The sequence below is a fragment of the Culicoides brevitarsis genome, chromosome 1, assembly GCF_036172545.1.
Source record: "Culicoides brevitarsis isolate CSIRO-B50_1 chromosome 1, AGI_CSIRO_Cbre_v1, whole genome shotgun sequence".
Taxonomy (NCBI): domain Eukaryota; kingdom Metazoa; phylum Arthropoda; class Insecta; order Diptera; family Ceratopogonidae; genus Culicoides; species Culicoides brevitarsis.
Genome location: NC_087085.1, coordinates 19539311 through 19555909, shown reverse-complemented (window position 1 = coordinate 19555909; position 16599 = coordinate 19539311). Strand labels below are relative to the sequence as shown.

General features: G+C 29.2%; 3 protein-coding genes across 3 annotated transcripts; 2 read left to right on the top strand and 1 right to left on the bottom strand.

Moving 5' to 3' along the window:
- The first annotated feature begins 800 nt into the window (after positions 1-800).
- On the top strand, positions 801-10132 carry LOC134837404 (T-box transcription factor TBX1-like). Its single transcript, XM_063852779.1, has 5 exons — positions 801-1038; positions 4469-4617; positions 4708-5079; positions 5653-5814; positions 10061-10132. Exons 1-5 carry the CDS (start codon positions 801-803, stop codon positions 10130-10132), a joined length of 993 nt encoding a protein of 330 aa, XP_063708849.1.
- On the top strand, positions 6941-9568 carry LOC134830654 (probable cytochrome P450 9f2). The gene is made up of 4 exons (XM_063844208.1): positions 6941-7706; positions 7761-7890; positions 8669-8893; positions 8947-9568. The coding sequence occupies exons 1-4, from the start codon at positions 6996-6998 to the stop codon at positions 9366-9368; spliced, it is 1488 nt and encodes a 495-aa protein (XP_063700278.1). The 5' UTR covers positions 6941-6995; the 3' UTR covers positions 9369-9568.
- Positions 10133-12436: 2304 nt separating the features above from the next.
- On the bottom strand, positions 12437-15791 carry LOC134836793 (hexamerin-1.1-like). The gene is made up of 2 exons (XM_063852014.1): positions 15090-15791; positions 12437-14000 (listed from the first exon to the last, which is right to left on the bottom strand). The coding sequence occupies exons 1-2, from the start codon at positions 15789-15791 to the stop codon at positions 12591-12593; spliced, it is 2112 nt and encodes a 703-aa protein (XP_063708084.1). The 3' UTR covers positions 12437-12590.
- Positions 15792-16599: the final 808 nt, after the last annotated feature.

Here is a 16599-nt window from a genome sequence, read left to right as displayed (position 1 = left end):
CAACATCTGGTTCTTCAATTTCTTCGCTCGAATTTCTGCTGCACTGTACAAGATCGAGACTTTATTTTTGTCTTGTGGCGGGCCAATCGTGGATCACGAAGATCATCTGGCGTGTGCATGTGTGTGTGTGACATACGTGTCAGAAATCTGTGAAAACCTTTTTTCATCATCACTTTCGGTTCAGTAGTTGGAAATCATCGCGATCGTTCGAAACATTAAAAAATAAATTTTAAAGCGCGTTTTTTAATTTTTTTTTCAAAAATAAAAAAAAATATTTTTCCAAAAATAAAATAAAATTGCAGTAATTACTGCAAACTGTGAAAAAGTGAGAATTTGCATATTTTAACAAGTTTTAGTAATTGACGAAAAAAATAAAAAAATATTGCGACGACTGCAATTAGTCGGGGTGTGAAAATTGCATTATTATTCGATCAGTACACGAAAAAAAAGTGAAAGTGCGAGACAATAAGGTGTTGATCTCTCATATCTTTTGTTAATGTTTTGTTATTATTAAAAAATCACGCGTCTCAATTTTTCGGGGGAATCCCTTGACGACAACATCGCTGCTTAGCTAGTGTGATAAGACTTTCATCACTTGACCAATTGTTAAATTTTTGTCAATTCATACACGCGCCGCGTGCCGCGATAAATAAATTAGGTGACAACGAAACATTTTTAATCCACTCCTAGTTCATCATCATCATCGGCGGTCATGATCTTGGAAAACTTGTGAACATATTTCGTGACACTGAATAAAAATTTTTGCGTGAAAATCAGTCAAAAAAATAAAAATATCAATCATGCATCATCCAGATTTTCGTCCGCACCAACATTTAACGGCATCAGCAACGGGATTCGCTACCGACGGCATGTTCGCGTCTCACATGTCAATAATGCAGCCACACATGCAGCCACCATCGCACCACAGCTACGCCGCCGAAACATCACCGATGGAATTGGTGAACGATTGTCACTTCACCGAGGATTACTGGAATGCCTCGTACAAAAATGGATCGCACGCAATAAAGGAAATGGAAGGTACGGCAATGCTAGGTGAATAAATTATTACTGAAAAAAAAAATTGTGTGTGTGATGAAAATTTTTTTGACGGATTTAAATCAATTTAAAAAAAGTGCAAAGTCAATTATTGGAGTGAAAAATTTTTAATGAAGTAAATTAGCTTCATATTTTTCTTTTTTTTTTTTTTTAAAGAAGAGAATTTTTAATTATAGGTCATGTTTTTTTATTCTAATTTTTTTAGACAACATTTTTTTCACACCTTAGATTTTTTTCTTGTCTCGAAATAGAAAGAAGTTTTGAAATCTAGAATCTTGAGGTGTTAAAAGAATTTCGGATCTAAATGATGAAATATTATTTTTAACCAAAAAATTAAATTTTAGAGACGAGAATTTTATTTATTAGTTTGTTTTATTGATTTTTCCAATTAAAAATATTTCATAATATGTAACAATTTATTCGTCGTCATTTGCTGACCTTTTTAGTGCGTTTTATGATTTAAATTGGTAAAATTTCTAACTGCTTAATTAAAATGCTCGTCCTATTTATGTTGTGTCAATATTGCAGATTTTCAATGTTTTTTGTTCATTTTCACTCGTTCGTATGTATTTTTATTGTTTATGGAAATTCATGTTGAATTTTCGCATTAAATTGGAAAAATCGATTTGATTTAACATTTATTGTTGTTTTTTTGATAATAATGAATTTTTTTAAATTTTCACAAAATTTTGTGATTTTCTTTATCTTTCCTTTTTTGTGGTATATTTTCCGTTAATTAATTTTCTTAATTAATTAAATTAATCCTCATGGCTAAAAATAACAAATTTGATGAATTAAAAAAAAAAATAAATTCAAGTCTTTAAAAAATTTTTATAATTTAGTTCTTTAAAGTTTTTTTTTAATTTTAAATTCGTAAAAAAATAATGTTTTGAACAGGACGAAATAATTAATTTTTTTTTCTCGAGATTCATATTAATAATTTTTTATTGATCTTTTTTTTTATCTTAATAAATTATTTTTTTTATAAATAAATTGATTTATACTTCTAATTAAGAAAATTGCAAAATTAATTTTAAAATTTTTAAATCTCAATCTTTTCGGCAATTTTGCATTTATCGAGAGAAAAAAATATTTCTTGTAAAAATCATTAAAATTAATTTAAATAAAACTGTTTTAATATTTTTATTTAAATTTGTTTAATTATTTTTTTAAAAAATATATTTTTTTTTTTTTATTTTGATTTTCCTCAAATTTTTGAATTTTTTTAATAAAATAATTTAAAATTTAATAAATTAAATTTTTTAAGGAATAATTAATTAATTTATTTTAAAGGCTAATTAAATTTTTCCTTAATTTGAATTTTTTTATTAATTTTTATTAATTTGAGGATAAAATTTTATTCAAATCACAAATTTTCCATTTTATGCGATAAACCCTTTAAAAATAAAATACGACGAATAAAAACCTTCCATTCTGACTAATTGCGATTAGTTCATCAGTTGACCCACTTGTCACCTCTTCCCAATTCATTTATTGCCTGTCAGGTTGGCATGTTATTTTAATTGCCGTGATATGTGTCAGTTACAAGTTGCCGGAATGCAAGAACAAAATAGTTCCTGCTTGTCTCGATCTCCTCACGCAACTCACTCAATACATTACGGTTCAAGACACAATAAATTTTATTTTTTTCTAAAAAAAATACTTGATTTTTTTTGTCTTCCGACAAAATTTGCATACACATGTGGCAGTGTGGCACGCATTGACAACAAAAATATTTATTAGATTTTTTCTTCGTCGTTCTTCGACGTTCCTTTCTTTTTTAAATTTATTTAAATATAATATGTAATGCCTGACTTTCCCGATAATTTATGTATTGTCTTTCGTTTGTCGTTCGCTTTGGAGGTAATTAGTATTTATTTATTTTTTTTCCTTGTAATTATCTCATTCATTGTCTTTTCTCAAATCAGTCTCAATGAAATTAAATTCTAGACGCCGCGCTGTTGTTCTTGTTGTTGTGCAAACATGTGTTTTTATTTTGTAAATGTAGTACCACAATTTTAAACTCGGAGGTATTTGTAATTTATATGCGACAAATTAAGAAAAAAAAGCATTTGGATGGAAAATATTTATTGCGATTCTTAATTAGATACTTAAATGTGGATGTCTCTGAAATTGATTATATTTTCCACTCTCTTTCAGTAGTTGAGGATTCTAATAAACTGACGAATTGGAAAACGGTTTTCGGTTTGTTTATTTGAAAAAAACTTTCAGTAATTTTAAAATAAAATTTAAAAAAATATGGAATATTTAAAAAAAAAAAATTGGATTGAAAATCAAAAATAAGAAATTAGGTAACAAAAAAATTATAAAAAACAATAATTCACTAAAAATCAATTTTATGCTGAATGTTTAATTTATAATGATGAATATTAAATTTATTTTTAATTTAATTTTTTTTTCGACTTTTAAATTTAACTTAACCAAGTCAAAAAATTTTCCTCAAAAAATAAAAATTAAATATATTTTTTTTAATTGCAATTCTTAATGTTTTAAGTATTTTTAATTTTAATTAATTATTTTTTTTTATTTAATTTTAATAAAAATAATTTTAGATATTTAAGCATCACAATGTTCAAAATCAAAAATACTTGACAAAAATTTAAAATACCTAATCTATTTTTTATTTTTAACAATTTAAAAAAGTTAAGTCATTAAATTTTATTTGATTTTTAATTTTGTTTAGAATAATTTTTTTTAAATATAATTTTTTTTAATTAAAAATCTGGAAGAAAAAGAAATTTTATTTTAGATTTAAGATTAATTAATTATTTAAAAATTAATTTTAAAAATAAATTTCATACTTTTGTTCACAAAAATATTTTTTAAAGGTCAAATTTTGACTAAAATCCCAAATATTTCCCGAATTTTCAAAATTTTTGAAAATATCCGGTTCACATTCATCGGTTTTAAAATCTTCAGTTGCAGATTCTCGGTTTCATGAAATATTTAGCATGGTAATGAGGCAAGTAACTCGCGCTGTTGTAAATTTGTAACAAACAAACAGTTTCTCGTTTACAATGATTTATGACTTTTTGTAAGCGGCGAACGCGAAAGAGAGAGATTTTCATGCGTTATTACGTACGATTATTTCATAAAACGAAAAACTCTGGCAAACGGAGGTGAAGCGTTGCATCTCAATTAAACAAATTAATTTGTGAGATGTTCAAGTTTCGTCTTTTTTTTGCTGCTGTTCTTGCTGCCACTGCATGTTTGGCAAAATGTTGTGAAAATGAAAAAGTTGTAGTGTAAACAAGTAACAGAAGACTGTTCATTAAAAATATAAAGTTTTAATGAATTTATGAGATACACCTTTGTTGCTTGTACCTCGATAAACAAGGAAGTTTTATGAGTTGCAAAGAGAAATCTAATAAAATTCCCATTTTTTTTGCAGCCTGCTTGGAAAATGCAGACAAAGATCGTCCGTCATACAAGCCATTGGAGCGTCTCGAACAAAGCATGAGCGACAACGAAGCCGACAGTTTGAACAATAACAACAACAACAACAACCTCAAATCCAGTGGCACGAACAGAGAAAGTCCCATGCAAATCAATGGAAATAAATTAACACAAATGAAAGGGACAAAGGGCGGCAAAAACGATGACGGCAAACAACAACAACGACCGTACCACCCGTCGATCGCAAAGGCAGCCGTAATTCTGGAGGCGAAGCAATTGTGGGACAGATTTCATGAGCAAGGCACGGAGATGATTGTCACAAAGGCAGGCAGACGGATGTTTCCGACGTTTCAAGTGCGTGTTGGAGGTCTGGACAATGATGCCGATTACATAATGATGATGGATTTTGTGCCACTGGACGATAAAAGATACAGATATTCGTTTCCGACGTCCGGGTGGATTGTGGCGGGCAAGGCAGATCCCATTTCGCCGCCACGAATGCACGTGCATCCCGATTCGCCGGCAAAAGGCAGTCAGTGGGCCAAACAAATGATCACATTCGATAAACTTAAGTTGACTAATAATCAGTATGATGATCATGGACATGTGAGTATTTTATTTTCCTTTTAAATTTAGACTAGTTCAAATAAAAATTAAGATTTTTGTTCAATTTCACAAAAAAAAATTTTTTTTTAAATATTAATCAAAAATTTCAAATGATTTTTTTCAATACAAAATTTTTTATCTTAATTTTTTTTTTAAAGCTCTTTAATAAAGTTTTATATTTTTTTTAAATTCTACTGTATGAAATTTTTCAGATTGAAAAACAATTTTTTTTTAATCTTTTTTAGTCTTACATTAAACTGTATGAACTAGCAAAGAAAATTTGAAAAAAAAAAATTCAAATTTTATGTTTTTTTTTTTGAGAAGAAAATTCAAGTTAAAATATGATTTTCTTGAAATCATTAGAAGAAATTTCTTTTTAGCAAATTTTTTTATTTTTAACGAAAAAAAAATTTTTTTACCAAAATTCTTATTTGATTTCATAAAAACATAAGCTCAGGAAATAATTACAAAATATAAATTAATTTTTTAAAAATTTTAACTTCAAATCCCAATTTTTAATTTTTTTTTAAACAAATTTTAGCAAAAAACTAAATTTTAAAAAATAATTTTCAGATAATTCTCAACTCCATGCATCGCTACCAACCACGATTCCACATCGTCTACTTGCCACCTGAGCGAAGCGCGAACAAAGAAAAGGAACAATTCTGCAATTATCGCGCTTTTATTTTTCCCGAGACGTCATTTACAGCAGTTACGGCATATCAAAATCAAAGGGTGAGTAATTTTTCTTTCTTTTTTGCGTTTTCATGGCATTGTTTATGTGTAAATGAGTAAAAACCGAAAATTCAAGTAGATGTCATACAAAGACAGTCATAATGATTTAAAGGTTGAGTGATGAATTTTGATTCAGAAGTCCAAAAAATATACTTTTAAAAATTTTTTTTTTTTTATATTTTTTTATCCCTTGTCTCATTTGAAAAGTTGAACATTCATGAATAAAAAAAAAATAAAAAAATAAAATAAAAAAAAAATGAAAAAAATATTTTTAAAATTTTTAATATTATTTTTATAGATCCTTTTTCATAATTCGTTTTAACTTTTCATTTTAAAGGTTCTGAACCAATTTTTTATTTAAAATTCTAATAAAATTATTTAAAATATTGTTGAAAGTTCAACGCCAAATATTGTTAAAAGTCATTTTGAACAAACAAAATATTTTTTTTATTTTTCTGAATTTATAAATAAAACTTTCGTTGTCAATTATTCAAAGTTATAAAAATTATTTATAAAAATTTAATCTTTTTGTGCGAAAAAATATTTTTATTTTTTTAAAATATTTTATAATCTCATTCAGAAAAAAAATATGATAAAAATAAATTAATTGAAATAAATTGGAAATGACTTGAATTAAAAGCATTTTCAACAATAATCTACTTTGCATAAATTTTTAATGGAAGAGTTATTTAATCATCGCAATACATGACAATTTTTTTTTTATTAAACAATACAGACTTTTTTTTACCTTCTAAGCCTCCACGAGTTCCGCGATGGTAGTCTAGTCATATCTAATCTTATCTAATCATAAGTCAAGACCAATACATGAACAAAAATTCGCAATAAATCACCTTCATGACCGGCTTCTAATTCTTAATTCAAAATTGACTGCACTCATCGCTGATTGAATTTGTATAATTATTATTTACTCTAAGAGACAAAAACCTGTCCGCAAAAAAAAAAGTAAATGCTGATAACCGTTATTTATTTATTCAAATTCTTAAAGCACTTACTAGACAAAATTGACGTGTGTTTGTTGCGCGAAATATGCAAATCATCGATAATTTTTTTTTATTTCGCAAAAAACAAACAAAGAGAGTTATCAACCGGTAGTTTGCGTGTGTCTTAGATTAGTCGTTTAGTGGATCTTCTCGCGATCGTTTGTTTTTCGCTAAAAAAAAATGTTTTTAATACCAGTAATTATCTTCGCGATTCTTATTTGTTTGCTGTACAAATATGCGACGCTTCAACATGACTTTTTCGCAAAACGCGGAATAAAATTCCTAAAACCTCTCCCGCTTCTCGGCAGTAATTGGCGTCCTGCCTTCGGTTTCGCGAGTTATTTCGACTTTTATCGCGACACGTACACCGAATTTTCCGGCGAAACGGTTTTTGGGGCTTTTGATTTGACGAAACCCGTTTTTATGATACGTGACCTTGAGCTGGTCAAGCAAATTACGATCAAGAACTTTGATCACTTTGTGAATCGACGCATTACGATAGATGTGAGTTGTGATCCGGTTGGCGGGAGGATGATGGCGTTCATGCATGACGATCACTGGCGCACGATGCGAACGACCTTGTCGCCGGCATTCACGGGGAACAAGATGCGATATTACTTTCACTTGATCACGGAATGTGCGGATCGTACGATGGAATATGTGGACATGGAAATGGAGAAAAACAACAGAAATGGCTTGAAAATTGAGACTTATGATTTTTTCACGCGGATTACGAATGATTTGATCGCTAGCACGGCCTTTGGGATTGAGGAAAAATCTTTTCATGATAAAGGAAATGAATTTTATAAGCTGGGACGGAAATTAAATGAGTTTGGGATGGGATTTTTCTTCAAGTGGATGTTTTTTAGTGTGGCGCCGACAGTTGGAAAGGTAAAAAAAATCGATTTTTTCTTAAAATTAATTAAAAATTCACGATTGAAATAGTTTTTGAGCTTGAAAATGTTTGATAAACATGCTACGGACTACTTTACGACGATCATCAAGGACGATCTTGAACAAAGGAACAATAAAAAATTTTCTCGACCGGATTTGTTACAAATTTTCTTGGAAGCAGGTAACAAAAAATATTTTTTTCTGGCGATTAAATTTAATATCTTCATTTTTCGTCGTCCCTCTCTATTTTTTTTAATTCAGGAAAAAAATAAAGATTAAATCCATTAAATATAAAAAAGGAAATTTTTTGAATAAAAAATCATAAAATTACAGTTCTTATATAAATCAATCAAAAAATACTGAAAATTAGATAAAAATTTAAATTAAGGGACAAAAATTAATTTTTTAAAAATATCTATTTTTTTGGGAATTTTTTTTTTGAACTAAAATTATTTTTAATAAAAAAATATTAAAAATTATTTTTATTAAAAAATGGGACAAAAATCGGAAAAATTAAATTTATTTGTCTTAGGCGAACTTATAAAAAAATAAATATTTTTGAATTTTTTTTATTGATTTTTACGTTTTTAGACGTTAAACGTTGATTCTTAACATTTATTTAAATTAATTTTGAATTATTTTTAAATTTGAGCTTAAAATGAACAAAAATTAAAAAAAAAAATTTTGGAAAAAAATTATTTTGGTAACGTGACTCAAAAAATAATTTTCTTCTACAAGTTTCTTCGGTTTTTTGAATAATTTTATCATAAATAGTAATTTTTTATGATTTTTCAATCAAAAAAAGCCAAAAAATGTCAAAAATATTTTTATTTTATGTATAATTTTTACTTTTTCATCTGAATTTTTCGACAAAATGGAGGAGGATGACAAAAATGGATATATTAAATTTATTCGCCCAATAAAAAAAATTCCCTAAAAAATTATTTTTCGCATCGTAGACGTTCCTCTCGAAGACATTATTGGTCAAAGTATCCAAATATTTGCTGCCGGCTTTGATACTTCAGCAATTCTCTTCCAATTTACTGCCTACGAACTCGCTCTTCATCCTGAAATTCAACAAAAACTAACAGCTGAAATCGATAAAGTTCGTGAAAATTTAAAAGGCAAACCTTTGACGTACGAAATTGTGCAAGAAATGAAATACGCTGATAAAGTTATCAAAGGTAACTCCCGCTTTTCGCTCAAATTCAGTCTTTAAACCTCAATTTCTTCATAGAATCGATCCGCTTGCATCCCGCTTTGACCTGGATTGAACGTGCCTGCACAAAACCCGTCACCCTCACCGACTCCAATGGTCGCGATCTCCACTTGGAAGTTGGTGATCATTGCGTGATGCCCGCATCTGGTTTCCATTACGACGCCAAACACTTTCCAGACCCCGAAAAATTCGATCCAGAACGCTTCGAGGGCGAAACTAACTCCGCTTTTATGGGTTTCGGCTTGGGACCTCGCAAATGCATGGCGGGCCGGCTTGGAATAATTCAAGCAAAAATATTTTTCTACAACATTTTGTCCAAATATCAGTTTGAAGTGAACGAAATGACGGCAATTCCGATGAAATATCGCAAGGGACTTGCCTTTTTGCGTGCCGATAAAGATTTGTGGCTGGATTTGAAACCACGAGATGACGTGTTGTGACAACGTTTTGACGTGATGTACAAATAACTCTTTTTATGACGATAAATTTTAATGACGAAACGCACAAGAATAATTTTTCTTGTAATAATTTAGTAACTGACACGATCGTCTTATAAATAAAGTAAGAACATGACATGGCGACAAGTTTTTTTTGTGTCTATTTAAATAAATTTATTTTTTTTTCATGAAAAATATTCAGAAAAGTGATTGTATTCGGATTTTTAGTGTTTTATGAGCTTCAAATCATTTTACGACTCAATAAATGTCAAACTACATGACCAATGGATGCCAATTTTCAGTCAAAGCCCTCAAGTTATTCTAAAAAAATCCTTCATTAATCCACGAATTTGTCATCTTTTACTTTTCCATTCATCTTCTGTCGAAAAAAAAATGAAATCGGAAAAAATTATTACTCAACATTTATCATTATACATTTTTTTCCGTGTGAACTTCAAAATTTCACATTCACCGATGTCGTCCTGATACATTATTACTACTAAAAGCATTTGTCGGTACGTGAAAAATGAATCAAATTTTTTTCATTTTATTATATTTTTCCAGACTGAATAAAAATTCTGTTATTTTTTTTATTATTAAATAAATTACGTTTACACATACATGCCATGCCACAGTCGATGGAGCAATTTATTTGAAAGTTTTTCAGGTAATAACTCAATTTTGATTGGTTTCAGGTGACTCAATTGAAAATATCGAGCAATCCCTTTGCCAAAGGATTTCGTGAAAATGAAGCCAGTGAAGAGTAAGTATTTTTTTGTTATTTATTTAAATAATTTATTTTATTTTTTTTCTCGAACATAAACAAACCCGAGTAAAAAACAGAGACTGAGAGACATTAACAACCACAGAAAAAAGACAATAAAAATTTTTTAACAATTTTTTCCCTCGGATTTCTTGTGAGAGTGTGTGTTTCGATAATTAACGATTGTAATAAATATTCGAAGGAAAAAAAATATTTATACAAAAGATTTTTCCAAAAACAACACGACAAACGTACATGTGAGAACCATTATGCCACAACGACAACGACGATGATGACGACGATAATAATAATAATGAATGTAAAGTAAGCTACTGTTACTGCTGCCGAGTAGTTGGTGCGACGACGAGATAAATGTTTTAACACAGAATTTTTCGGTGTGCACTGTGCCAAGAGCACCAAGAGTAACAGACTCTTGAAATAAAAAATATTCAAAAATGAATTTATGATTCTGAAAATAATATAATAAATTTTATTTATTGCCCGGGTGCATCTATGAGTGTGAGGTTTTTTTTTTGTTCTAACTGTTTAATGTATTTATTCTCGGGGTTCGAACGTACATGATCTCTCGCATAATATTTACATTCGTGAAAAAATGTTGAAAGGAGCATGAACCTGAAAATGATAATGTTAATAGCATTGTCATGGTGATAATCATGAATAATAAAATATTGCTGGAATTTTACATGGTGTCACACTAGTTTTTATCTGTTGTTTTTGCGGGTTAGAGAGTAAGAGATGGAGGTCAGGAAAGGGCGCACGTGAGGAGTTTTATCAAAAAATTCTGATATTTTAGAAAAAAAAATTTTTGAAAAAGTTAAAAAAAATAATAATAAATTTTTAAAATTGAAAAAAATTAAGAAGAATTTTAAAAATTAATTAATTTATTTTATTTTATTTTTTTATTTATTTTTTTTAATTTTATTTAAATTAATTTTCAATTAATTCAAATTAATTTTAATTTGAATTTTATTTTAAAATTCATAAAAAAATAAATTAAATACTTTTAGTTTTAAATTTTTAATTTTTTTTAATTTTAATTTTAATTATTTTAATTTTTTTTAATTTTTAATTTTTTTTAAAATTTATTTTTAAATTAAAAAATTAGTTTTTTAATTTGAATTATTAATTTTTTTTTATTTAAAAATTTTTTATTTATTTTTTAATTAATTAATTTATTTATTTATTTAAATTTCATTTAAAATTTCATATTTATTTAAAAAAAAGTAATTTTAAAAATAATGATAAAAAAAAGTCAACTTGAACCAAAAGATGAAAAGTTTAATTTTTACAAAAATATTTAGGTAATTTGACAAATAAAAAAAATAATCTAAATTAAATAAAAATTTTAAAATTGTTAAAAGATTTTATAAGATTTTAAAATTAAAAAAAAATTTTTTTAATTATTTATAATCATTTTTTAATTATTTTATTTTTAGTTGCATTTATTTTTTAAATTTATTTTTAAAAGTTAAAAATTTAATTTTTTTAAAATTCATTAAATTTAATTTATTTTTTTTAATTTTTAATTTTAAATTAAATTTTATAATTTTCAAATTTTTAATGAAAATTGAAAAAAAAAAAAAAATAATTTGTTTAATATTTAAATAAATTTTATTTTTTTTAGATACATAAAGTACATATTAAAATACTTAATTTTAAAAAAAATAATAATTTTTAGTCTTGGAACTAAAATAATATTTTAAATTTTTTGTAAAAATTAATATAAAATTTGAAAAAAATTAAAAATAGTAGAAAAATTCAAACAAAAAAGAATTAATTACATTCTAATAAATTCCACAACAAATAAACCACCTGACCCGCAATTTTATGTGCATCACTTGCCATCTGATTAAATCCAATTATCTGCTTGATAATTTATTTTTTCATGTCTCGTTGTAAAAATAACCACAAAGGTTTAATCGAAAAATAATTTCGATTTTATTTACAACGTTCACACATAAAAAAAAAGTTTGTTACTTGGTAGAACGAGCAAAAATACCAGACATACACTTAAAATTGTGTACATTTTCATAGTTTTTGCCTCTTTCAACTCGTTATGATAATTGCTGCCACTGTGGAATAATATAAACAATGAGAAAAAATTATCGAAAATTTGTAACATTTTAATATTTTCGATTGTGTAAATAAACATTGTGATAATTATATCGATAGTTTATGTTTGTTCGTGAAAGTGTCTGCTTTTTTCATAATGTATACAATAGATATGGAAGATAGATCCAGTAGTCGCTTTGGGACATGTGTTTTATGTAATAACAATATGCGGCGAGTGTTATTTGGTAATGAAACGAATTTTTATTCTGGAAAAAATGTGATAAAATTCGTTGAAAATGTTGTGAATTTATGGCCTGATAAGCGAGGCGTGAGAAAAACTAGAGAAATTTATTTCGAAAATTTTATTGTCGAAGTATCACAGCCATTTTCTAGGCAACAACATTGACATCGGTCTCACGTTTGTGGAAAATGACGACATCCTCGAAGACCATATTTTCAGTGTAGAACGTGGTTTCGTCAATTTTACGATCGAACGGATATCCGAAGGGCAAAGCATCGATGTAACGAGCTCCCGAACCGACACCGCAGGACACAACGGGGTCATATCCCTTATAAAGTGGGACCGCTGGAGCCTTATATTCCGAAATAATGAAGAACATTTGGAATTCCATGCCACCTTTCGTGCCTTTTGGCAACATGAGACGAGCGGGGAACCCACAATGTGCTTCGGATTGGTCCAAGGGGAATTTACCGTCACCCGTGATAGCGAGCATCACCTTTTTATACAACTCGTAGTACGTGGTACGATCGTTAACGAAGCCATAAAAGTCAACGGAATTACGATTGATGACATTTTTGCCTGGAACAAGGTCATACAAGAAATGATCCAACTCGTAAAAGTTCTCGCGATTCTCCGACAAGTGATAATGGGCGCCATATTCGTTGAATTTGGGTCCGATAAAGGCACGAACGACACCTTTTGTGGCCTTTTCCGAAGTAATGGTCAATTTGTAGTTGAAAGGCTTGTGATTCAAACGAGTGGTGCGTGCCTTAATAACCACAGGATCAGGTTTATATTCGATTTTCGAGTCTTTTGTGTGTTTTCCAGCTGGTTCGGGTTCCATATCGATGGCATTTGTAACGTCAACGTCATATTTATCGAAGAAAGTCACCAATTTATCAACTTCAACTTCGTCAATTTTCACTCCGGGGAAGGATAATTCTTCGTGCGTGTATGATGGAAGATGATCCTTGAACTGATAATAAAAATGAGCGATTCTGCGATAAATTTGATAGAAAACTGGATCACGCAAGCAAGTTTCAAAGTGTTCCAAAACACTCGGAATGACTTTGTGATACTCGACAGCTTCCACAGACGTTCCCAAAATCATTTTCGCAAACATGGCAATGTATTTGTAGTAACGAGTGTTAACGCTGTCCTCATTCCCTTGAATCATGTTGCCCAAAATTTCGATAGATTCGGGTTTGGTCAAGTCAACGTGTTCGCCATTCGGTAAAACGACGTAACCCAAGTCAATGGCGTCGATGATGCGATGTTCGTACTCTTCGATCATCTCGATGTCGTGATAGTGGTCTTCCTTGTTGAACAAATGATGATCTTCGCGAACGGGGAAGGCGTGTCCGTTGTAGTAGCTCAGCTGGGGATAATATCCGGTACGGATGGGCTTCTCCCAAGTAAATTCCGGGATGTGGCCAAGACCGTTGGATAAGCGTTCCAAGTAGTAACGAGCCAAGAGTTGTTGGTGTTCATACAAGTAAAGCTCGCCACGACGATCATTGACGATTCCGAATTCCTTGCCGCCCATCCAGAAGGGGTACTGAAGAAAAAAAATAATTTTAGAAGAATTTTTTTGAGAATAATTTTTTAAGATTTTTATTTCTTGCCACAAAACGATTTTTTAACACATTTTTCGTGTTATTTGGAATTTTTCTGTTTTGTATTTTTTTTTTTAAATTTTAAATAATTAAGTAATTTGTAAAAGTTTAAAGATTTGAGGACATTTTACGTAAATAATCATTCAAATTCAAAATACATCGTTGGAAAAAGTACAAATTTTCTAAAAAAACAAGACAATAAATTCAAATTTTAATCTTGAGGTTTCATATCCAAAAAACAATCTTAAAATTTTTGAATTTTTTTAGTTTTTTGAATACAAGACCTCAAAATTTCTTATATTTTGTCTGATTTTGTTAAAATTTTGCGTTTTTTTTTCAACGATGTATTTTGAATGAATTTTTACGTGACTATCCTGGCCGAAAAATTTTTTGACTTAAATTTAAACTTAAGCTTAAGTTTAAGAATAAGTCAAAAGTTAGTTTAATTTTGGCTTAAAATTATTTTCGACAAGGCAAAAAATACTTGAAGTCAATAAGTCAAAATAAATTTAAATGATTTTGCTTGATATTAAGTCAATTTAAGATGAATTTTGGCTAAAAATTCAAAAGTAGCAGCTAATTAAGCTAATTTATTTTTTTTTATTGAGACAAGGCAAATTGAAGTCAAAATTAAAACTTAATTTTTCCAAAAATATTAATTTTTTCTTGAAATCATTTTTTTTTCGTCAAAAAAATTTTGTAGAAAGCAAAACTAAAATTTAATTTTTTATGAAAAAAAAATTATATTTTTTGAAAAATTGAATCTTTGAAAAAATTATATTTTTGGAAAAAATAATTTTTCAATTTTGACTTAAAATTTTGATTAAAGAAAAAATAAATTGACTTATTCAGCTTTAACTTTTAGATTTAAATCCAAAAATCAACTTAAAAATGTCCTAAAAACTTAAAATTTCGTTAATTTGCTAAATATTTTTTTTCAAAATTTTGGTACCAAATTACACAAAAAATATGTTTTAAAAAATATTATGGCAAAAAAAAATATTCTTAAAAAAATTCTAAAATCAACTCACATCAGTATGGAAATAGTAATAATAACTATTCAATCCAATATCTTCCGTAAAATAGGACAATTTCTGTTCGGGATTCGTGTAAATATTCGATCCGGTGTAGTTGTGATTGATGACAACTGTCTTGACACCCTCAACTTCTTTCATGCCGTGATATCCCTGCATCTTATATTGACGCGCCTTGGTGATTACCTCACTATTGATGAAGTAAAATGGATAAATTTCGTACAACGGCGGCAAAATGTATCCCTGCAAGTCATCGCGATGTGTAAAGGCAACTGTGGTGGCATAAACGAACATTCCTTCGTTCACGTAGTACCGAGCCCAAGCAGCGGTCCGGTAAAAAGTATCAAAATCCTTGGCATAGAACAAAATGTGGAACAGGGCAATTGCTTGTTCGCGTTGCTTTTCATCGAAAACGGAGAAAACTTCACCTTTCGGCAAGAAACCGTGCTCGTAGAGTTCAATAAATTCCTCGACAGCTTCTTTTTTGGTGTAGGCATCTTTGTGGGCTTTGATATCCCATGCCTTGGCATATGCCACGAGGGCTTGATTGTATTCCGGTTGGTAAATGTGACGGAAAAGTGCGAAAATATCCTCTTGTTTTTCCAGGAATTCTTTGTCGGCGTACTTGACTTGATGCGTATGAGGCACGGAGGCTCCGTAAGTCACGGCGACTAAGCAAGCGAGGAGAATCAACTTCATCTTGGCGACAGTTGGAAGAGAACTGATGCTGCTCCGCTTGAGACAAGGCCTTAAATAGCCGAAAAATTCGTGATAAAAGCTTATCAGACCCCAATTAGCATTTTTTTAGAGGTCAGGCTACTGAAAAAAGATACACTCCGTGAACTCGGTGGAACAAATTGCATTTCAATCGATAAGAATCCATCTTTCGTGTGTGTTTTTTTTGTTCATTCACTTCCAGAAAGACGAAAGAGAAAATCATTAATATAAAAATGTAGAAATGGGAAGTTAATATTGCGGTGATGAAAGATCAGACTTAAATTTAGACGCGCACACAAGATGCTTGCTGTGTTCAAAAGGAACTGCACTTTCGTAAGAAGACGAAGAATTTTCTCTTCTCGTCACATGAGATTTTTTTTTCTTCTGTAGTGCATGGAAAACATATTCATATCATTCGCACCTCTATTTACGGTTTATTTTAAAATCATCTGTGTGCACATCACTTGAGTGCGTCGCACACGAGTTTCCACTGAAAAATACGTTTTGTTTGTCTAAACACTTGTGTGTGCCGAGCGAGCGTAAATAGTACAAAAACTTGAAAATGATTTTCTGATGTTTGTATCCTGTAGCGAGAGTAAATTTTCCGAATGATGAAAGAGTTTGTTGGTGAAATTTGTTGTTGATCAAATGCCTTGGAAATGATGCAATTTGATTGATTGGAGCTTTTGTGAATGTTAATCGACTGTGTTTGAAATTCATTCACTCCACTTATAGATAAGCTTAATTTGTTGGAATTTGTAAAGATAGGTAGGAAGGAATGAGCTCATCC